The sequence below is a fragment of the Callospermophilus lateralis genome, chromosome 3 (assembly GCF_048772815.1).
Source record: "Callospermophilus lateralis isolate mCalLat2 chromosome 3, mCalLat2.hap1, whole genome shotgun sequence".
NCBI classification, from domain to species: domain Eukaryota; kingdom Metazoa; phylum Chordata; class Mammalia; order Rodentia; family Sciuridae; genus Callospermophilus; species Callospermophilus lateralis.
The window spans coordinates 140715476-140740294 of NC_135307.1; the positions used below are offsets into that span (position 1 = coordinate 140715476).

Here is a 24819-nt window from a genome sequence, read left to right on the forward strand (position 1 = left end):
AAAACTAATTTATTCAAATTATTACCTTATATATGCTAACCATGGCTAGTTTCAAAAAATATTATGAAAGAGATGATTTTATTTACCTAGCCTCCAAAAATAAAACAAGCAAGAAATATATAATAGCTACATAAAAATAATTCTTTTAATAATTTGAAAAGCATCCAGCAATAAAACCATATTACTATTGGAAGGGGAGATTTAATATTTAAGAGTCAGTAACTTGTCCTTTCTAAGTTAATAGGTCACAAAGTGAGTTTTTCTCGCTGCTGCTCATAAAAATAATTATCTTATCTCATCAACTAGACTACCTGTGAGTTTAAAAAAGAAAGTGAGGCTCAAGTTTGGAAGTAACTTGCCCAGGATTTCACTCCTGCTGCCTGTGGCACTCATCAGGTGTTCTGTTCTGTTCATCCTGATTAGTGTGTTCCTTGGAGGCAGAGCTCTTGCTGTCTGCATCCATGCTCTTGCATCCACTGAAGCACTGGCCCTTGTGTTCAAACCCCACTTTTTCTTCTGCAGTAGAGGATGTGAATTTCATAAGTTAATTGAACTTGGGCATGCCAGTGTGTGCTTTGTCTGATCTAGACAGTGCTAACTGTTCATTTTCCTGTTACCCTACATTCCCCAAATCAGCAGAATTTTAATGAATATTTGGAAATCTGAAGATTTTGTCTGAAATACTTGGATTTGTAAATATTTGGGATAGATTTCAGAAGTAATCGCTTTCTCTAGTCAAATAAATTTCACTTTTGGTAGAATGTGTTCCATGGCCTGCCTTTTTGTGACCTTGGATTTTTCCAGACTGTTTTCCCTAAATTCATGCACACTAAAATCTAGGTGCCAAAATATAGAATAGGGTGAAGTCCCTGTATTTGTCTGTTTCAGTATTTTCACTGGCCAAGTAATTCTGGGCTCTTATTCTGCTACTATTTCTAAAACTGAGTTAATTGCATGTGAACTTGTGTGTGTTTACACCTGTTTATGTTCCTAGATTGTTTAATCTTAAGTCAATGAGTAAGGATTTAAGATTATGCTCCTACTATTTTATCAGTCACCCTGTGTTCTTTGTCTCCCAATCAGGTATTTTTGGTCACAGTCTGGAATTTTGAACTGTACATGATCCCCCTGGCATTATTGTTGCTCTTTGTCTACAATTTCATCAGACCCATGAAAGGCAAAATGAGCAGCATGCACGACAGCCAGGTGAGCAAAAATGGACATAGTTCTGGCACGTGACTTGTGGAAAATGTGCTCACGTTAGGAAACAACAACTACCACCGAATCACTCCCCGAGTCTGTTTTGGTTGGGACCTGGGGAGCATCCCTGCACACATCCCTATTTTGCAATGGAGGTCTTTGTCTTCCCTTGGTGGCAGCTGTGTTAACTGTGTTCCTGTCTCAGCCTACAACCTCCCCATGACTGGAGCCCTGTTGTTGCTGGTCTTTTTTTCATGAGGGCAATACTTGTGTGCACCCATCCAGTTCGCCATAAGGTTCCTGTGAACAATTTCCTCAACCACTAGAGAAAAACCTTTGGTGGACTCCTGACCCCCTTCAGGTCTTGTGGGACACTCCAGGGAGCTGACTCAGACCTTTCCACATGGGCAGCCCACACAATGTTCTCCTTTGGTCAGAAGAATCAGAGGATTCTCTGAAGCTTGTCAACTCCCAGGGCAATCAGAGTAAAAGCAGGTGGACGTAGATTCTTCTGTTCTCAGGTGACCAAATTAATTTTAATTTAATTTTTTTTTTTTTTGTAATTCTCTCATTTTCTGTCATGTAGAAGGAAGACCAGACAAGGGCCCTTCTCCTGTGCATCCCTTTAGCATATACATATCTTGCTTCCTCTCTGACTCTCCTGCCTCAGCTCCCCTCATCTAGGCCCAAAGAACATTTTTGTGCTCCAGCGTGCAGAAACTTGTATTTATAGACTAGCTTTAGGATGAATTTTGCTATTCCTTGATCGAGAACCAGGTTTAAAAAACAGAAACCCAAAGTTTTCGACTTTATCATTTCCTTTAGCAAGTGATTACTTACACCTGGGGTTTCCCAAGACTCAATGCTAACCATTGTTACATATGTTTTCTTACGTTCTCACTTAAAAAATTTGTCTTTGAAACCATGAACGTTTATGGGATATTTCTGGTTTCATTTAGGATGGAGGGAAGGTGGAGAAAATGAATATTGTAGTAAAAGGTAAAACCTCAGGCACTTTCAAAATTCTTTTCTGTTCATTTTTGATTATTTAATGCAATAGATAGATTTATAACAGTAAGATTTATAATAATAAGATAATGAAACCAAATAAATAAATGGGTTTAAAGTTTAGGTCCACTGAAAGACAGTGTTTTACTGAGGTATATAAATGAGGGAAATTAACAGAAAAGCATCTGTCATAACAAATGTGATCAACTGACACTTTTAAAATGTTTAATCAGATTTCATTTGGCCCACTACATGCATGATGTGTGTTTGTAGTATCTATATGTGCATGTGTGTACATACGCATGTGTGTAAATAAACTTGCATATGTATGGATCTAAGTGTGTATATAATGCCTTTTCTGTATATAAAACATTCAAATTCATTGATCTGTATAGTAAAGCATAAGGGTGGAAGAGGTACTCTTTTCATTTTATGCTTGCTGAAACTACAGTTCAGAGTGGCAAAACAATTTCCCTAAAGTCACAGAGCGAAAATGTGCTAGACAGTGACTCAAGCTGAAGACTTACAACTTCCCAAATTACACTTGCTTTTTCCTCTCATAACCCAGTTTCATGACTTTCTTATTTATCTATCAGCTTGCATGAAACATGGTTACTGCCAATGGTAAACAGGTTAGATCCCGAGAGGGTCAGTGAATGTCCCATACTGCCAGCTGAACATCATGACAATTCTGTCCCACTCTGGAGATGATGACCACTCAGTGGTTTTGTGTACTATAGCAGAGTACTCTGGATCTAATCATTTAACTTAGCATACTACTGACAATTTTTTGAACTGCTGGAGTGATACTAAATAGTACTCCTGACCTTTGCACAGTTAAGCAACCAGGTAAGTGTTCAAGCTGAAAATTGACCCTAATATTAATTATTAGTTATTTAATACTGAGCATTTCTTTCTGAGCTGTTTAATTCATTTGATTGTGTATACATTTATGTGTGTTTTTAGACACTGTAGTGATATGATTAAAAATTCACCTATTAAATAGCCAAGACTCCCAAAGAGATCTGAATGAGCCCATTGGCAGCACCATATTTTGCACCTGAGCTGAAGTGGACAAGTCCACATCAGAGCCCTGGGTTTTCTTCCCTGACCTGCTTCTCCCAACCTCAGAGCCCAAGGAAAACAATAAAGCCACATAGAAACTGTAACTTATCCTTAAGATGTATTATATTCAGAAAAAATGCACTTTCTACTGTCTAATGTTTCAGTAATGACCCCAAAGGGAAAGAGGAGTCATTATAACCATGAGCCCAGCACAAACGGAATACAGTATTCTCAGCCTTAACAGAGCAGTTGGTTCATTTGTCAGAATGAGAACGAAACCGTTTACAGAAGAGTGAAAGTCAGCAATGTATTTGTGAAGCTGGATGCCTTCAAAGGGCACTCTCCTTGTAGCTTTTTTTTTTAAAACATTAATTGTTCTATGGAGATGGTGATGCCTACCATTTGTGGTCTTGCTGTGGTGTCCCTCAATTTTTTAAATGGCATTTTCAAGACTTTAGTAATAAATTTTAAAAATACTAATGTTTGAATTCTGTAGACAAAATTTAAAATGTACATGCAATTCAGTTTCTTTGGATGATTATGGTTGAGGCTTAATTAACAAATTGTGGGGTTTTGTTTCAGGAGAGCACGGACGTGGAGGAGGAGGAAGAGGAGGAAGAGAGGGTGAGTCTTCTAAGGAAACAGCTGGACAGGGACACGAATGGGGGCAGCAGATTTGCCCCGCCAGGTTGCATCTTTTTGGTTCTTTAATACTATAAATCAAATGATACAATAATATTAAAATATTTTTTTAAAAAACCCAGAATCTCCTGTATTAAAAATGGAACAGTTACAATCCTCTATTTGACTCTTTACCCAAATGGATTAGGAGTAGCAGTTGCCTTTCCTGTCTTACAAATACTATTTTTTTTCAATTGACAGGTAATATTTGTACACCTTTATGGGTATAGTGTGATATTTGGGCCCTAAGATTTCACATAATAAGATTCAAAGGGGATATAACGTCAGGAATAACTGAAATGTTCTAAACAGCATACCGATCGGAGGCTGCTCTCTGGACGAAAGCCAAGGTTAGCCCTCCCCTTTGTAGATAAAAGGTAGCCTGGGAAGTCAAAAGGAAATCAAGTGAAATTGCTGCTCCTTTAGGTTCACGACGGCGCGCTGTGGGGTGGTCACCCACTTCCGAGCCTGTCAGTTTCCCAGCTGTTGCTGGCAGCGTTTTCAGCTATATGTCTGTGTACATCTGTCCTTTTACTTCTCCTGGGAGAATCTCTCAAATCTGCTGCTTTTGTTGTCATTACACTTTCAGACAAACCTTCTGGAATAAAATGAAAAAAGGGAAGTGCCAAATGAGATGCTTCAAGCTTAATGGACTTCCAGTCCCCTAAAACCTGTGGGTATATGGGGCCAGGGATGGTAGAATGGAGGAGGCTTCTGGGAGAGGAAAGGGCAAAAGGGAGAACCTTAAGAGTAAGTGTGCAATATAAATGCCCATTGAATAGAAATTAATTCAAAGATACTGGCTCCATGACACAAAGAGCCTGAAAATTAATTGAGTGGACCAGATGGTTTCGCCCATTTAAGGCAAATGGGGTGGGTTACAAAGTAAGTTGTATTTGTTGTGCTAAGAAGATCGTTAATAGCAAAATAATAAAGTATAATATTTATAAAAAGGAAATCCTCCTTTTCCAGGTTAGAGTTCACACAGATACATTTTTCATCCTGATGCATTGATGAGAGGGTTTACCATGTGACCGTCATTGAATATTAGTTGCCATTGCCTGGCTAAAGTGCATAAGGGATGTTTGGTGAAAAAAAATAACCAGTATTAATGAATTAGTTATAAACCTATACAATGTACCAGTTGCAAGTCTGGGCCTACAGTTTTTCTACCAGCCAGCTATAAATTATGGGTTCCCACAGTCCCTCCCTTGGGTTTAAAAATTTGCTAGAATAGCTCATAAAATGCAAGAAAACATTTACTTACACTTATGGTTTGTGGTAAAAGATGCAACTCAGGAACAGCTAATTGGAAGAGACACACAGAGGAAGATTGGGGCTGGGGTGTGGTGCTTCCTTGCCCTCTCTAGGCACTGCATGATCCTGGCTCCTGCACATATTCAACAGCACAGAAGCCTCCTGACATAGTTTTTTTTTTTTTTTTTTTTTTACTTTAGTGGTTGTTTTTCTGGACGCTTCCTTAAGTCAGCATTTGTGAAAGGTGGGCCTTTGAGTTCTAATCCTCTAATCACATGGTGGATTCCTCTAGCAATCAGCCCCCCATCCTTAGGGGATTTTTAAACGTGTTGTCTCCTTAACTTAAACTTAGGTGTGATGGACATTTTTTTTTTTTTTTTTTTTAATGAACAACAAAAAAATTCTCCTTTCACCTTTCTACATCTGCAGCTATTTCAGGACCTGGAGACAAAACCAAATATAACAAAACATACTCCTACCACTCTTATCACTTAGGCAGTTCCAAGAGTTTTAGGAGCTCTGGCCAGGAGCCAGGAACAAATGCTAAATATATATTTCTTATTATATCACAATATCACACTAGGCAAAATTTTAAATTTTCATAAACCAAAGCTCAAAAGAGAGGAAAAATTTTTTTTTCTATTTAACCAAGTCTATTTAAATGAGTCACCCCAAGAATAAGGCCCTGCCCACCCTTTAGAGATCATTTGGACCACATGTCTTTGGCCCTTCTGAAGCAGAAGAGCTTCTAACAAGAAGACTAGGAATGGAAAAGTATTGTTTGGCAATTGTGTGGCAAGCAACAAAATTAGGCCATGAAGCGTAGATTATTGGTTGTCAAGGTCTAATCTTCCACTGAGTTTCCTCAGACGTCCTGGATGTTTGCAGACAGAGCTATGTGAATGTGCTTCAAGTCTTTCTGGGCAAGGATGACAGAGGAGAGAGTGTGAATGGCAGCACCCTGGCATGTGTTCATCCATCCCAGCATGGCCCTGCTCATGACAGTAGCATCAACTTGTCCCATGGTGAAAGGGGTTGTAGCAGGGCTCTCCTCACTCCCTCCAGGGCAATTTCATTCTTGACATGTTTTTATTACAGTATTTCAATAGCGATTCTTTTTTTTTTTTTTTTTTTGGTACTGAGAATTGAATTAGGAGCACTCAATCACTGAGCCATAGTTGCAGCCTTTTTATTTAGAGACAGGGTCTCACTGAGTTGCTTAGGGCCTTGCTAAGTTGCTGAGTCTGGCTTTGAACTTGAGATCCTCCTGCCTCAGCCTCGTGAGATGCTGGGATCACGGGCATGCACCTGGCTCAAATAGGGCCTTTTAATAGGTAATGCAAAACCATGGTGATTTTACTTCTTCAGTTTTATATTTCTATAAAATCCTCTAAAGGAATGAGTGTAAAATAATTCAACCTCTGTTTATGCCTCTTCTGCTTAACATACCTTTCAATAGCTGGGGAGAATGGCAGGCTTTCTAGTCCTTGTTCATTTCTTTTCACTATACCTTCTCTTGTAAATCTGTTGAACTAAAGGGGTATTCAACATGGAGGCTCCTCAAGTGCACATCCTGCAGGTGTGCAAAGTGTCATTTCTTCTCCACGTACAGCAGCCTCCACCACTGACATGTGCTCATCGTAGACATGGATACACAGTGACTAGGCAACTCCCCACCACAGTGGACTGTCAGAGAGGTCTTCCCCACTGAGCCCTTCTGGCTTCTGTTGTGTGTTAGATGTGACAGACTGTGCTTCTGGGAACTGTAACACACCCATGCCAAGAGGAACTGTTTACAAATTATAAACACACAGCCATTTCTTACAGAACCAGAAGAGGAGAGAAACTCCTTTCTACCCAAACCATCCATCTTAAAAGTGACACTCCTTAATTACCAGCACCCCTTCCCACCACATACCGTTACAGATGACTGTGAAAGATGAAAGGCTGCCTGGGCCCCTTGGCCCAACTTCCTCAGGAGATGAATGTACTCTCATCTTCTGCCTGTCTTGGATGCACAGACCAGGACATGGTCTGGGGTCTGTCATACTTTTATTGTCTGGAACAGGGATTGTTGCAAAATGACATCACTGTAGCCTCTTGCTCCTTCTTATTGTTAAAAGTGCTTAGTGGTGATCTGTATTAGAAACCAGATTAGACTGGACAATTTTGCCTTTTCTTTCGCGAACTTTCAATGAGAGCATAGAAGTTTCAGGTAACTCAATTTTTGGCTTTCAGGAAGTGAAGCATACAAGCTAAACTTTAAAGAGAGGAAATCCTCCTTTCTTATACCTGATGGCCCATGTAAGAAATTGCTTGTTGCAAGTGTAGTTTGCAAGGGACCCCAGAACAAACAGATAATGGCTAAGTTCAGCCAACAGCAATCAGTTGACATTTCCTATTTGTATTAGATTCCATATGTGGAATCCTTCCGTGTGGACCTTATTTGTACGGATGGATTACAATGAAAATTGCATTAATTTTCTACACAGTAAAGGTCAGTAATTGAAGCATGAACCAAGAAACTATTGTGTAAAATGCTGTATCCTGTACTTAGGAAAGGTCATGCAAGACAATAATATCTTGTTTTCATTGCTGAAGGTATAAATACTTCTATTAAGAGTTTCTTTCTTTTTCCAGCTCAACAACCACTTACATAGAATATTTCAGCATTTACTATTAGCATCAGGAAAGAGGAATCATAGGGCATATAATAAAAGAAAAAAAAAAGCAGTGTATTGCTATCAGAAAGAAACTACTCTGATGCCTGCATTGTGGGTTGGTTTATTTATAACTAGGCTGACAGAAATAGGACTTGAATGATCTGTCCTTTTAGGATCATCAATGAGGTCAGAATTTTCTGATAGAGTTTATGAAAAAAGAAAATCATCTTTTTATATCAGTAATTGATTTAAAAGCAGACGTGGATGTTTTCCTTGAAGAAGATAAGAAACATAATGCATTTTTGTTGATTGAGGAACAATTTCTAATGAAATGATGCAAATGGACATTATATTTACAATTTGCACAAATTAGGATGTCATCATTAAAACTTAAGTACATTTAAACTGTGAATTTCATAATCCAGCAATCTATTGAATGACATTAGCATTACACAGGCAGAGCCATCAAGGAATAAGACCATGGCCTCTGTACCCAGGAGTTCTCTCTGTAAATTAACCTGCACACTCCTTTCAGTGGGGTTGTTCGGTCCACTGAGGCTCATTGCTTTCATCCTCTTGTTGTAGAGGGAGAAGTTAATCTACTGTTCTAACTTGGGAAAACTATTGTTCATGGGAGACACCTTACAATCTAGTAATAAGAGTGGTTTGCTTACTATTCTTCTTGCCTTCTTAAAAGATGTCCAACGCTCAATAAATGGGTTTGATCAGTGATTTTTGTTAATTCATCCATTAACAGTGTTACTTTGAGATGATGAAGTATGATGATAGTAAGAAAATCAAAAGCCAGGACGTAACTTTTGATGTTTAACAAGAGTTGTAGATGTGCCTATGTAGGTATCTGTGCACACACACTCCTTCAGCGCATATACAACCCACATACAGGGCCTGTTATAGAAGATCTGCTTATGGATAAAATTTAGGGAACTAAAGTAAATGGAAATTCTGATATAAGTCCTTTTAGATTTATTTCATATGGTTTTTATTGGCTAAGTGATTTAATTGATAACATTTTGACCATATTGTCTTACTTTAAAGATTTTAATAATAAGTGGGTTCCAGCCAATTTTTAATTCTCAATTTGTGAACATTCTGAATGAAAAAGGGTGCCTTCCCCAGTTCCTATACTCCTTTGACATATCAGCTTGTCACATTCTTTTTTAAAATTCAAACATCCATTCTTAAAAGGGTTTGATTTTATTTCCTTTAGAAGTAATGCAAAAATGATACTAACCTAGCCCTTGGGAATATTCAAAATATCCTTTTTATTATCAAACTATTGTTCCTAATACTAGTAGATACTATCTGCCTTGTCTACTGTAAGGACTGTACTTAGTATTTACTTTCAAATTTTGTGAAGTAAGATATACCAGACTGTAATTGCATGAATTGTTTATCCTTCTATTAACTAATATGTACAAAATTGAGTATAAGGCTCTGATATTTAGTAGTCTGTGCTGCATCATGGTGTTTAAGTTCTCATTGCCTAAAGTTTTTATGTCAAGCTAGAGTGGAATACACTAGACATTGTATCCCAATCATCCACAAGTAATTTTTTCTGAGCACAGTAGCTGTTCCTCTTGTCTTTTCTTATGAAACCTTCTATTTCAATATGGCCCAATCTAAGTACCAATCATCAACAAGACTATAAGAAAATTATTAGAAAAGTGAAATAAAATTTATGGAGATAATTAACAGAAAGGTGGAAGCACATTTTTCCTTCATGAAAAATTAAGTAATAAATGAAAAAGAATGAAACACAAGTATTAATTTAAAAACAAAATTGTGATATGTAAGAATTATTTAAATAGTGAAATTAATTAAAATACTAGTATTTTCAGAGTGTTCCAAATTTGCAAAGTGCTTTTGTACCCTTTAACTCTTTGAGTATTCAAGTCATTACTTTTGATATTATCTTTCCCATCCACAATTGAACAAACTCAAGTTAAGAGAAATTAAGTAACATGTCCAGGATTTCTCAGCCAGGATAGTTGCAAGATTCAAACCCAGATCTTATTTCCTAAGTCTTATTTATATTTCACTGTGCTACATCATTATGATGGAGCATATCATCAATTTATTCATTCCCTTTTCCACATTATTGTTGCTGATATTTATTGATTTCTCTTATCTCTGTGAGGACAGAGATTGCGATAATAAGCAAGATGGTCATGCTCAACAACAGTCTTGCTGTGTGATTACTACACTTTCATCAGGATTTGTAAATGATGATGGGAATTGGAGAGGAAATGCTGGGGGAATCAGGTGTGCCAACAGAAGCTGTGTTTAAATTCAGATTTAGGGTAATGAGAATTACGTTTTGCATTTCTTGATGATGTAAATATTTTTACCTTATACCCGCTTTATTCTCCTACCTGAGAGGAAGCTAAAGGAGGCACATAGAAACTAAACAACTGTTGCATTTTGTGTATTTGTCTACAATAGTTGTAGTTATAGAAAACAGCTCTATTAACCTTGTGGTGGCACAGCATCCTGTCAGTTGGCTCAGAGGAACTGAATGAATACCAGAATCTAAGATAGATAGATAGATAGATAGATAGATAGATAGATAGATAGATAGATTGATTGATTTATAAAATGTGACCAATTTTTTAGTTCTGTTTTAATGAATTTCTTTCTCTTGGTGGTGTTCATTCTTTTTTTTTTTTTTTAATTTTTTCAATCCTTTTATTTGATACCAGAGGTTACTATTGCAAGCCCAAAACGGTGTTACATGAAGTATATAAGCTCCATAATGACCAGAGCAGGGGAAAGGCCCTTAGAAATGATGTTGATTCAAATCCAAACACTCTGCTTTATATACATTTCCTAAAGTAAAAGAGTTACTTGAGAAACAAGCACTCTGCAGAAAGAGGACAGATTTCTCTCTTCCCACCCCCACTTTAATAGCATGAACCATGGTGTTGACACCACACGTGTGTCTGTCTGCCAACAAAATGCCCCATGGGAAGAAATCCTAAACACAGTTCCCAGTGCATTAAGCTGGGATTCCTAAAGAATAATTTTTAATCTCATATATAAATGTTGCTTCCTGTTCTTTGTTATGACAGACACAGAAGTTTTTTTCATGTTACATGCCACTCAAACTATTTCTAATGTTTATAATTCTTCAAGTTTTCAAATTCCAGGCTTTTAATATTCACTGAAATGAAACAGACCAAACATTCCTGTTTTGTAAAGTTGTATTTTTGTATCTTTAGTCTTGGTGGCTGTAATTACTGGGAGGATCATGAGAGAAAATTTTACATCGATTTCTTTTGGGAATCCTGCGTATCCTGTGACAAATGCTACTCAATTTTTAAGCATGTCAAAAGGGTTTTTTTTTTTTTCTGACAGGGTCAATTTTCAGGAATATCTCTCTGGTTTTGCTTAGATAATTAATAGAGAAATGAGAGTTTTTTTTTTTCTGAATCAGAACATGCAGGAAAGATTTAAAGTAACATACTGCTTATATAATTAATTCTCAGTTGTAAATTCATTTTGATGGTGTTAATTCTGTCCCAGAGGCTCGAAGCTAGTTTATTGCAGTGTCTCATTGGAGACACTGGAAAGGAAACAAGACCTTAAGGAAAAAAAAATAAGATTTGCCTTCTGAATTATTCTTTATGTTTTTGGTTTATTTTTAGAGAACGAACAGCTATGTTATACCACAGGCACATTAATTGTTCCTAATTCAGCTGCTTATAAAACTTAGTCAAAATCCTCAATGCTTTTGACATTTCATAAACAAATGAGCAGTTTAAAAATTACGCTCTTGCATTTGTCTTTATATCATATAAAATTTTAGTTAGAATTGGAGCTTGTTACTTGTCTTATAATCAGTGACATTCTTTAGAGTGTATTTTTGAAAAAGTAAAGTTTATGAAATTTGATTTCTGGATTAGGTAGATTATATCCTTTGTTGCTGCTTCTGCTTGTAGTACATGCTTGGTTGTAAAGTTGGCCCTGTATCACATGAATTTGCCATTAGATTCTATAGTTTTGGAGGTTTGCAATGACAGGTAGAATTCCATTCTTTTCAAATATATCAATGGAAAGCTCTATGTTTATCCACAATTATCTTGTTTATTTGTTTAATCTCACCCATGGTTATCACTATTTTTATTACAAATGTCCTTGTATAATCAGAAGCTTCCATGTTAAGGGAAATATAAACGTATGTGACAGCGGTTCTGTCTTTCTGAATGGATTGTTTGTGGTCTTCCTAAGCAATTCGGTAGCAGCAGCCACAGACGCGGTGTGGTGTTGTGTTTGCTAAACTCTGTTATCACCACATTCCCTGGTTCAATCTGAAATGTGTAAATAAAGCCAGCATGATGCAGACAGAGCTGCCAGATGATCTTTCCTACAACTCAGGACAACATGAGTAGACTTGTCCTGAAAGATCATTTCTTTTGAAACTCAAACTAACCATGGTTCCTTTAAACTAGACAAAGGGTAGTTCCTTCTTTGTCTCTTAGCCTTCTTGAAAGAGACTTATGTTTAGGAAGTAGACTAAACTAGACTACCACAGGTAATTTGCATATATGATCATGTTTAATCCTCCAGTTAGGGTACAGATTATGATCTCTATTTTCCAGAGATGCATCTGGGACTCCAAGAGGGCAAGATCTTGACATGATCACTACTATGGTTAACATTTTGTTTGTGTCCCCAAGGGGTTCATGTACTGGATACTTAGTCCTCAGTGTGGTGATGTGGATGGAGTGGAACATTCAAGAGGTGGGGTCTAATGAAGGTAATTAGGTCCTGGGACACCACCCAAGGAAGGCATTCATGCTGGTCTCCTAGAGAGTGCTCTCCAGAGCAATGATCATAAACTGAGGCTATCTTTTATCCTTGGCCCCTTCTGCACAAACAGCTAGTTTTCTTTCTGTTTTGTTACCATGTTGTGACACAACCAGAGAGCCCTGTGTCATGCTGTTTGGACCCTCCCTCATAAGAACCCTGTGTTCCAAATTTATTCTTTATGAGTTACCCTACTCAGATATTTTGTCACAGCAACACAAATGGGCTAATATAATCTCAAAGCAAGTAGATGACAACACCAGAGTTACCCAGTTTTCTCTTATTCCATAATCTGATCTGCAGAGGCATATCTCAGTTTCCTTACAGTTAATACCAAAGGCTATGTAATGTATTCATTGTTATATTAGCAGATATCATTAAAAAAACAGACTATAATACCAATATCTTATTACTTGTGGTACTTGGTATTGAACCTAGGGTCTTGTGCATGCTAGGCAAACCCTCTATAACTACACTATGCCCCCAGCCCTTTTAATTTAATTGTGAGACAAGGACTTGCTAAGTTGCTAAGATTGACCATGAATTTGCGATGTTCCTGTCTCAGTCCCTGGAATAGTTGGGATTATAGGCGTGTGCCACTGCACCTGTAAGATAATATCTTATTTTAAAAGATATAAATTCTGCAGGGCAGAGAACGAAAAGAACATTTGTTACTATAGTAACACATAAACACATTTTCTAAATGTGTAGGCCAATAGAGTTGGTATATCTTAGGTATATTTTAAGATTTTATATTTCTCATTTTTGACTTTTTTATCTATTAGGTTAAAATAATCTTTCATTACCTACCAGGTTGTTAAATAAGAAAGGAAAGAGATAGTTTTCCCCCAATATTGTCAAAAGTCAGGGTATATGTTCTCACAAATATTGGGCAAACCAGTCCTGGAAAAGAACAGTAGGTAGATATGCATAGCTGGACAAACATCTGAACGTTGTGTCTTAAATGGTAAATAGACAACAAAGACCCAGAGAGACAAAAGGAACAAATGGCAGACAGAGAAAATATAAGCTGAATGCCTGCTTTGAAATGTCCAACCAAAACTTAAAGGACTTCCTATAATAAGTGTAACTAGCTTTGGAGTTACTAGTTCTGGGCTGGGATCTTTTTATCATGTATATGTGAACATAGATAAATGATTTAATCTCTCTGGACCTTGGTATCATATAAATAGAATTACTAGTACTGAAGCCTAGGTAATATGTCTGTTGGCATATTGATGATTTAACAGAGATTAAGTTTGCAGTGCAGAGACTGAAAAGAACATTTGCTACTGGAATGACTGAAAGGACAGAGATGTAATGCCACTTGAGAGAACAAAGGTGGTAGTCAGTGTAGACTGGCTCCCTTAGGATGCTTCTCAAAAACCATGGAACTTGAGGTAGACCTATATATTATCTTATTGTAGCATAGAAACTCCCATTCCTTGACCAATACACAGAGACATCGTCCAATGGCAATTGAAATCATTCAGAGAACAGAGACTACACTTGCTATTAATCACAAATGATGCCCATTTCATGATGATATTTGCCATCCCAGACAAGAGTAGCAAATGCCTTATACAGGGTTCTAAGGAAGGCATAGAAATGCATGAAAAAAAAATATTTTTCCTCACTATATAGAATCATACCCTGAAAGGAATTGGTTCCTTTCTATACTAATACATTATAGGGAAAACTTATTATGCTTATCACATATCTCTGTTTGCCCAGAAAATTCCCACTTAATGATTTACCCCATTTTTAAACCAAGTATTAAATTTTATATTTCTATTAAAACAAGCTGGAATAATTTTCTTGGACTTTTTCATGGTATACTTTTAGCATTTTTTAAGGTCATTACTGGTACTCCATAAATACATAGGTTGGGACCAGAGTTCTCAAAGTGTAACAATAGTTAAATCTAACAAAACAACCTAGATATTCCTAGGTATCCCATCTTTAACTTCCTCTTTGCATGGGTGGATTAATTCATTATTTTCAGTAAATATGAACTTCTAAAAACTGATAATGTTTTTAAATCCATAAATAATAAAAATACAAAGAGTACTTAATGAATAATCAAGTACTGATTTTCTAATTCTAAATATAGGTGTTGTTGAACTAACTGTGTCTTGGTCTGTATTATATTGCTATAACAAAATACCTAAGACTAGATTATTTGTAAAGTAAAGAGACTTATTTGGCTCAAAATTCTTTTTTTTTTTTTTTTTTTTTTTTTTGTCTTTCTGTGCCTGATTTATTTCACTTAATTCAATTCCTTTCAGGTTCATCCATGTTTTCACAAATGACAGGATTTCCCACTTTTTTTTGTGACGTGACAATACAATGATTTTTTGCTCATGACAATACAATGATTATACAACATTTGATTCAAATGTATGATATGTCAAGATCATTGGCTCAAAATTCTGATGGCTGGAAAGTCTAATTCCAGCTGTCTCCCAATGTGTTGAAATAGAAATGAAAATGGTAGCATGGCTACATGGGGTGGCTTTGCTTTCCAACAACCTGCTCTCATGAGAAATATGATATTCTCCCATGAGAATATCAATTCCTTCCAAAGGTGGTAACCCCATGACCAAATCACCTCCCATTAGGCCCCACCTCTTAAAAAGATCCATCAACTCTTAATACCATTACATTAAGAACCAAGCCTCCAGTATGTGAACTGTTTACAGGAGAAACCACATCCAAACATAGCAAACTTTTATATGTTGCTTCCATTTCCTAACCACCCCAAAGACCCTGCTTATGTCATTAACATAGGTAAGCTTAAGTTGACAAACCTGCAGAGGAAGCCACAATAGCTATTTCAACAGAAAATACGTATTTAAGAAAACTATTTATGAAAATATTTTAAAATATAATACAACTAAAAATGTATATTTACATCTATCTTTGTGGGACAAATGACTTTTATTAAATCAAATGACTTTTTCTACATTAATCCATTTCTATTCCAGTTTCATTGTATGGGTATTAAAAATAGGAAAGCTGTTGTTAAGCTTCCTTGAAAGTATTCAGATTTTCAAATTAGCAAATTCTGAAATCATCTGGATTTTTTTCATATATGGAAAAAATCTTTTTCAAGTAAATATTTTGGGGTGCTGGAGATTGATCCAGGGCTCAGGCATGCAAAGCATATGCTCTACCATTGAGCTATACCCCCTGCCTCTTGCAGTGAATTTTATAAATAATAAAATCTTTGACATCAAGAATGACATTGCAAATTTTAATATTTGACATTGGTGATTAATATGTTAGTAATATGAATGTAAATTTTGATGGAGCATATCATAACTAACAAGATACTCTTCCAAAATAAGGAATCCATGAGGCAGAAATGTACTTGGGATTGGCAGTGGTGCCCTCATTATCCACGATCACATGCATGCAAGTGATAATACCAACCAATTCAATTAGAGGTTGTAGTGCACACAGCTGTGCATGTCTCATATGTACCAAATTGAGATAATAAGGATTTGTGATCAAGATAAGCTAAAGGTGGAGCCGGGGTTGTGGCTCAGTGGTCGAGCACTTGCCTAACATGTGTGAGGCACTAGGTTTGAATCCTGGCACCACATAAAAATAAACAAATAAAATAAAGGTATTGTGTCCATCTACAAATTTTATATATGGTAGGCATATGCTCTACCATTGAGCTATACACCCTACCTTATATATATACATACACATGCGCGCGCGCACACACACACACACACACACACACACACACACACATATATATAACCTAAGTTTCAGCCTAGCAGCAAATGTCTCTTTTGTTGCTCGTCATCCCTTTGATTTTTGGAGTACTTGAAACTCTATATAATTCTCAAACTATACATTCTCTAAAGCTATTTTGCTCTTGTAAAAAAAATCTTTTAGATTTTTGATGCATTTTTGTCATAATTATTTGGACATTTTTAATGACTAAAGTGCTAATTAACTTCACTATTGGAAATTTTCATGAACAGAAGTGAATAAAAAGGTGTCAAAAAGGCAACTTTTATTCTCTACCAAAGCAAAAGTGTATACGTACAAAATAAACTATGAGGTCAAAATGCTATATGCACCATTTTCTTCTTAAAATCTGAAGTGACACTTTAGATTATTTCAAAGAGTAGGGGAAATCTTTTGATTTTTGTTAGGATAAAAATATATTCTGCCAGGAAATGGAAAGAAATTGAGAAGCCATTTATATTTTGTAATAAATTTTCTTAAATGTTCAAAGGAATCACAGAGACATCTTATATTGTCCTGAAAATTGTTTGACAGATAAAGTCATATGGATGGATATAAAAAATACAATGGCTTTGAAAATATTTGGACTGAAATAGACATTTAATATTTAAAATAGAGAAGGGAGAATATTCTCCATGTATTACATTTTTGTGAGTTCTCAAAGTATCTAAGTGCTTGTAGAGAGACTTTATCTTAATTGTGGTCTACAGTGGGGCTTATAAGATGTCAATTTAATGACCATTAAACTTTGAAGATGATTAAGAACAATTTTACTTAATATTAGAAATGAACAGATGACTTTATAATTGTATTTTCTTTGAAAAGTAACTCTTATGTGGGAGTATTGACAGATACAACTTAGGAAATCAGCCAAAATATATGATTATTTTCTATTAATAGCTATTCTTCACAGATTATAAAACAGTCACATAATAAGCATAAAGAGAAGTTTTTGTTTTAATGCACACAAAATATTTTTATGTTTTAAAACAATGTTTATAAAAAATGAATTTCTAGTTCTTCAATGTAAGTAAACCAAGTTGTTAGTTGGTAAATATTCTAAAAATTATATAATTTCATTTGTTTTCACCCTTAAAATACACAGGTATGTCTGATAAGATATTCCTTGACCCTAGATACACTGGTGCTCTTTACCCTCATCTTTGGCTACTGAAGATTCAAATTAAAACATCAAATGCAATAAAAACCAAAAGGACATTTGGGAAATCACTTCATTTATTATTTTGGTGTACTAATTCATGCTTTTTTCACAACCAGAACCTTTGTATTTGGTTGTTTCATAGGGGAAAAAAAATGGACAACTGAAATAGGAAGTTTCTATGCAATTCAATCACATGGAAATTTGAGTCATTTTCCAAGAAATTGTTTTGACCTAAACTGGATGCCACTGAAAAGAGGAAGCCACTTCTGCCCTTTGGGTCAAATTCCCCAGTGCTTTCAAATACTTCTTTACAAATGTGAATACTTGTTTGGCAGACAGAGATGGGTTTTCACCATTGTTCTCCTTAAAACATATCAGTGGGTTGCTGATGGTGAATTAGGTCACTGTGGCAGCATATCTAATTTTTAACAAAAACTGCTTGAGGAATTGTAGTAAGGGAAAGTAAGCATTTAAAATTAGGGTTAAAAGTGAAAATATCTTCGAATTTGATGATACAAGAAGAAATAATAAACCTTACTTTGCTTTCTTTATGTATTGATTAGATGGAGGACTATGGAATGATACTATAAAAGTATAGGCCAGATGGCAGGAAGTTACCAAAAGTTCTGAACGTATATTGTATTTAAACACCCAGCCAGCACCCTTCACAAGAGAGAGGCTGGCAAAGGTGCTTGCAACCTCTGATTCTCTTTTTGGTCTGTTTAAACTCCAGATTCACAAATAAGGGCAGAGGCAAGAAAGGAAGCATGTACTTCTCAATATGTCTGCCACATTGGTGCTTTTATGAGAAATCCTTAGGGTGATGGATACTCCTTCACTCCATTCATGGCTCCATTTTGATTTGGAACAGGGATTATAGGATGAAAATAATCTTTTTTTATTATAGGAATGTCCTCCTTAAATTTAGAAGCTTTTGTTCAGTAATTTAGCATAATTCTAACCAAAGTAAAATTCTAGATAAGAACTAAGTTTTGTAGAGTTGCTTGAGGTTTCATGTAGCTGGTATAGTGACAGTGATGACTCAGACAAGCAGGACACTGAATAAATCCCAATTACAGGGAAGCTAGCACATACCAGCGAAATATAAGAAACAGTGTCAAACTACAACTCTCCGGGGAATTATCCTTCCTCAAACACTTGAGTGATTTCCATTTTTATAGCATTATAGCTACCTAGTATGGTAAAATATAAAGTTTTCTACATGAAAGCTGAATTCATTTGTGGGAAGAATTGGAAACTGAGGAAGATGAACTTACATTTGCTTCCAACTTTCTGAAGAAATCAAAACTATTGAGCATCCTTCAAGGCATAACTTAGTTAGCCTGCAGCCCTTAGCACTATATACTGTGGCTGTCTGTGCTTGCTCTGTGTCTGGGTGGTAAGCAGAGTTTCAGAAGTCACAGGTCTAGGAAGCATATTATGTGTAAGTCCAACATGACCTTTCGGTCTCTATGGGAGCATTTCTGAAGGACTGTGATAGAAGAGGACTGGGGTGAATTTACACGTAACCTTATGTGGACTGAGGAAACCAGTTGGCCATACTTAAGGAATTGCAGATTTCCCTGAGGCGATCAACAAGTCCACAGGGAACTGAAGTCCCCAGTTCCAAAAGACTTCCATTCATTACATGATATTGAGGTAACGATGGAGCTTGGACACTATGAATGAAAGGTAAGTGAACAGATAATCATTTTGGGAGTCAATAAACATTGAGGTTGTGAAAAATGTGATCTCTTGAAATCATTCTGTTGGTTAGAACTATATTATTATAGCATGGCGTAATAATTTCCATAACGGAATGATGAGAAATGCAGTTACTGATTTGTATCTTTCATGTTTCCCAGGAATCTGAGAGAAAGGGGTTAATTGAGAGAATCTACATGGTACAAGATATCGTTTCCACTGTTCAAAACATCTTGGAGGAAATAGCTTCTTTTGGAGAAAGAATTAAAAAGTAAGTTCTGCATATATGTTGTATTTAAAGTAGATTTGCCACTCACAAGGATGATGGGAGAAAGGGGGAATGGGATCAGAAAAATGCAAAAAAACAAAAGCAGTGGTGTTGTGCAAACCAGTTTGACTTTGGTCGCTTGTTCTTTGGGCTTGTCAGCTTCACAGTTGGGTAGTGCCTCAGAACTAGGGTGACATATGGCTTAGTTTACACTAGTTGTCCCAGCATAACTATTAATAGTGTCCTCTTTCACTTTCAGAAATATCCTGGTTTGGGTGATAAATTATAGATTAAAAAAATAGAATTGCCCTCTGCAGAAATAAAAAAGGAAGCAAGTATGCTTTAACAGAGACTTTTTATATCAGAACCTCAAAACACTGTGAAATTTTTTCACTCAATTCTCCAAAAAACTGTACAATATTAACACTGTCATAGATGGGTAGACACCAAGTCAATTCAGTGCATACGTGCATGGCATAGGATAGGAGTTGACAAACTCCTCTGTAATGGACCAAAGAGTAAATATTTTCATAATCTGACAGAACTACATAAGTCTGTTACTTAAGCATAAAAATAGAACAGTCAATACATAAATGATTGGGTATGTTACATGTGTTCCAATAAAACTTTATTTACAAAGAAGGCAGGCTGGGTTTTGCTCAAACCCAAATCATTCTTCACTTTTGAGCATACATGATAACTTCTTTAACTGAGTCCAAGTTAAGACTATGATTCATGTCCTTTTCACACATTAAAATCTGTATTACATGCTCTTCATTTGATACCATTAAAACAGGGAGGTTTTCTTTCCTCCTTTAATCCAGAATTGTGCCAGGAAAGTTCTAAGAATTAACACTTACCTTATTGGTCATTTCTCTTCACTATTATATTATATCATTATTCTCTGCTTTTCCATGAGGCAGGGAAATCACTAATTGCCAAATAGATTTCAGTAGCATTGGTGGTGGAACGAGGTAAGACAGGCTGCTGAAGAGGATTGACCCACCCCACAAGGGACACAAGGGACACAGCAAGGAACAGTTGTTGAAGCAGCAACAACTTTGCAAGAATAGGAAGAGATGACTGGGCAAGGAATGGAGAAGTGGGGCCTTCAGTAGGTGCGAGCCCTTGTGTACTAGCTCAAAGCAAAAGATAGGTAGATACAGGAAGATGGAGGACTCAATATGTCCCTGCTATAGGGGATAAAGATGGCAATGCCTGGAAATGAGGTGTTTCATGCAGGGCCTTCAGGGGATGGAAAAAGTCAATTAAAAAAAAAGATGAACTACTGGCAGCAAGGAGGGTGAGAGGATGTGGAGTGGGGGCAAGGCCGAGGAAGGAAGATCATGTGGTTTGGTAAAACTGGGTCCATTCTTAAAGGTCTCTAAAACACAAGCGTGGCTGTTGTGCAGTTGATAACATTAAAGGAAATGTGTCTGATGAGAGAAGAGGGCAGAGGGATTTAAACAGACTCTCGACTCTACGGTGTTTTTGAGGGGCAGCTGTGCCCAGCACAGCTGCGGCGACCATGTCTGGGATGCATTTTCAGCCCATCAACAGGGCTCTGTTCTGCCCAGCTGCAACACAGGAAGGCTCATACGGCTCAACTCCTATTAATTCTTTGGCCATTCATGATTATAGTGACCTTAGAGTCCCTGCTGTGCATTCAAGAGGGATTTCATGTGTAACTCTATTGGAATTCAGTGCTCAAGAACCAGGAAGACTTTTACCCAACTTTTGGCAACTAGCAAATAAACACAGTTACATAAAACTCTCAGAGCAAGGCTTCCCTGCCACTAACTGGGAGAAACCCAGTGGGGCTATATTTGCATGGAATAAAAAACTATTTTCTTTTTTCCTACTCTACCTTCTCTAATCAGCTTCTCTAATATTAGGCACATTTTAAATATACAGATATGTCAGACTGAAACATTTATTCAACTTGCAGCATTTATATTAGTAGAGAGCATGGGTCAAAAGAGTGATGTATATTGTCTGTTTTATCATCATTGACTGATGGCTTCAAACCTTTAGTGGCAAAGTCACCTCCATGGAGGAGATGAGATTAAGGCCAGAGTAAGCCATCTCTACACATATTCCAGAATAAATCTTAGAAGGTACATTCATATGAATTGGAGTTACTGTCCTCGCTAGCACTGATGTTGTGAAATACTCACCCATGTAGATGGGAAAGCAGCTGAAATCACATTCCCAATGGAAGGCCATTGGGAATGACTGATGGTTGAATGTTGTGTTTGAGAATAACATGCCTAAAGTAACAGAGACAGAAAGACCACTGAGGGAACCAGCAACCAGATGTGAGGAAAGCATTCATAAGTGAGTGTGAAAACTACACACGTGTGAGGAAGATACCATGTAGGAGACATGGCAAAAAATGAACAGTGGCTCTGGAGCCACGGTTTTGAGTTCAGATTTTTTGAGTTCTGTCAGACAGGGTATAAGTGATCTTGGGTGAGTCTTTCACTGTGAAAAGGAAAAGACAATTATTCCTAGAGAACATTTTTTGGGAGAATAACATAAAAGCATTCATCCTTAGGAATCTATCTCTGGATAGCATGTTGTAATCACATACTATTTTTTGCAAATTGCCTCAAGTTTCTTCCTCTGTGTCTTAAACCCAGTGAATGTTACCCCGTCCCCACAACACCTCAGTTTCTGAAAGCACTTTAAGGTTGTGGGTTACTGAGGGGAAAAGTCTATTACTTGGCTGTTGGGAGGACAAATCTGGCAGGAAATCTGATGCACAACTCCATTTCTTGCATACAACATAAATCTATATGACTCTTCTTACACGAACGGTGTTCGGATCATTATTAGGACTGTGCCCATTGGAAGAAAGTTGGTATGGTGACAATTTAAGTTTGCTCATATATAAAATTGTTGTCTTCTTCCATCATTCTGGTCATTTCTATCTGTATTTTTTAATATTTTTCTTTATAGAACTCTGATTTTTTTTTTTTTTTGAGATAGAGTCCTAAAGATTTGGTTTGTTTGGTATTATTTTCTACCTCTTATTTATATGTAGAAGTGAAGTTAATTTTCCTATATTGACTACGTTATATCTAATAGCCTTGGTAAGCTTAGTTATCATAATTTTCTTAGGAAGATCATTTTGGATTATCTATTAAACTAACATATCATCTAATTTTCAATTTTCCAGTCCTTACACATTTTAATTTTTGTGCCCTACAATACTTCTGGTTTGTAGTTATAAGACAATGCTGAACAGAATTGGAGCTCACGGGCATTCACTTTCTTATGCAGTTTCAGAGAGAAAGGTCTCAACAGTTCACCCTTAAGAATGATATTGGCTTTGGTTTTTGTAAAGATGATTTATCTAATTAAAGAAATTTCCTTTTATTCCTAGTTTGCTCAGAATTTTACATCATGAATGTGAGTTCAGTTTTGTCAAACACTTCTTTTTTCTGCATTCTTGAAGAGGATCATATGTGCCTCCCTCCATTTTTTTAAATATGGTGTAATATAATGATTGTTTTTCAAGTATAAAGCCAATCTACATTGCTGGAATATATTCAACCATCCAGCTTTTCTGTTATGCAATTCCTTCATATAGTGCTTGTTTTTATTTACTATTTCTGCCCCCTTAGTATTTTTGTAGCTATAATCATTAATGAAATTGATTTATAAATTTCTATTTGTGAAAATCCCTCATATACAGAAGGTTTTAAATACATAAAATAAGGTTGAATGGACTGTCCTCTATCTATTTCCTGGAAGCAATTGTGTGTAAGTCTGGAGTCATTTCCTGTAAGACCTGATAGTTTTGCTGGTGAGGTATCTGGGCTTGCAGTTTTCTTTCTGAGGTTTTTAATTAAATGTTCAGGTTGTTATATATTCTTCATGTGTTTTTCCCATTTTTTTTCTCATCTGTTTATGTAAGCCTGTAATTTTTAAAGAGTCTGTCCATTTTATTTATATGTTGTAACTTATCAAAATCTGTAGCTGGTCTATTGTTGTGATTTTTATTGTCCCCTGACCCCACCCCAGACGCTCTTTTCTTCTTGACAGACATTTATCAATCAGTCCTTGGAAGGAACCAGCAATTACTATGCTCATCTTCTGTTTCCATCATTTTATTTGGCCTTAATGTATTATTCTTTCTCTACCTCTTTAACATTGGTGATTAAGTCACTTATTTTCAATCTTTCTTCCTAATTTAAGGTTTAAAGTTCTATGACTTTTGGTAAACACAGCTTTTATTCCATGCCAAACATTTTGGCATGTAGTAATTTAAATTTTTTTTTCAAATGTAGGTAAAGCCATTTCCTCATTCCTAGTTTGATTTCTTTCTTGACTAAGAAGTGTATTTTTTAATTTCCAATACACTTTGGGGATTTTCTAGTTATTATTTCTGGTTTTTAGTTTAATTACTTTAAGTTCACAAAATAGTGATACAACTATGGCCTACTTTTGCATATTTTTATTCAAGGTTAAAAAGTAGATTATTGGGTTATTGTGCTATCTGCTTGTTAGGTTTTCTCAAGTTCAGACCTTTTACATGTATAGTATCTTTGGACTTTGGGAGGCTACCTCTATCAATTAGAGTTGTGTTAAAACCTTCTACTGTGGTTGTGAATTTATCTTTCTCTGCGGTTTTGTTTTTGCTTACTATGTTTTTGAAGCTGTTATTTCGTTTTTATGTGTCAAAGTTGTCATATTTTCTTGAATTATTTATCAATATGAAGGAACCTTTCTAAAACTAATAAAACTTTCCTATCTTCTTGATTTTTCATGTGGTTTTGTCACCTCCTCTTTTACTTCCTGATAAATACCTTTCCAGTTTTCCCTTTAAACCTACTTTTTTCAGATCTCAGTCCTGTACATGGCAATCACAAACTTCAAGTTGTACCATGTAGTCTATTCAGAGGTTGTGTTCTTTTATAGACTTAAACCTGTGATTTTTAAGTACCCTCTTCATCCTTGCTCTTTATGTTCTACATTTTCCCTCTATTTCCTAGGAATGGAAACACTAACGCACTCTTGCTATTCTTTCAGTTGCCACACTACGTTAAGAGCATGATTTCCCATGGTCTAAAATTGTCTGAAACCTTCTTTGTCTGTGTTCCATGTCTCTGAACCTCTTTGATATCATTCCTTGTTTTGTATTCTGTGATGCTAAGTATTTTTTTTTTTTTTGCATGATCTTGCACTCTCTAGATTCCTATGCAAAACTT

General features: G+C 36.2%; 1 protein-coding gene across 4 annotated transcripts in view; it reads left to right on the forward strand.

The window, feature by feature from the left end:
- Mctp2 (multiple C2 and transmembrane domain containing 2) overlaps window positions 1–24819 on the forward strand; it is a 160870-nt gene that overhangs the window by 122331 nt on the left and 13720 nt on the right. The window contains exons 17-19 of one of the 4 annotated variants that reach the window (XM_076848831.2): window positions 1084–1206; window positions 3856–3897; window positions 19497–19606. In XM_076848831.2, coding sequence (XP_076704946.2) covers window positions 1084–1206; window positions 3856–3897; window positions 19497–19606 — 275 coding nt within the window. The remainder of the gene's footprint in view (window positions 1–1083; window positions 1207–3855; window positions 3898–19496; window positions 19607–24819) is intronic. The other 3 variants (XM_076848832.2, XM_076848833.2, XM_076848834.2) reach the window with 3 other exon arrangements.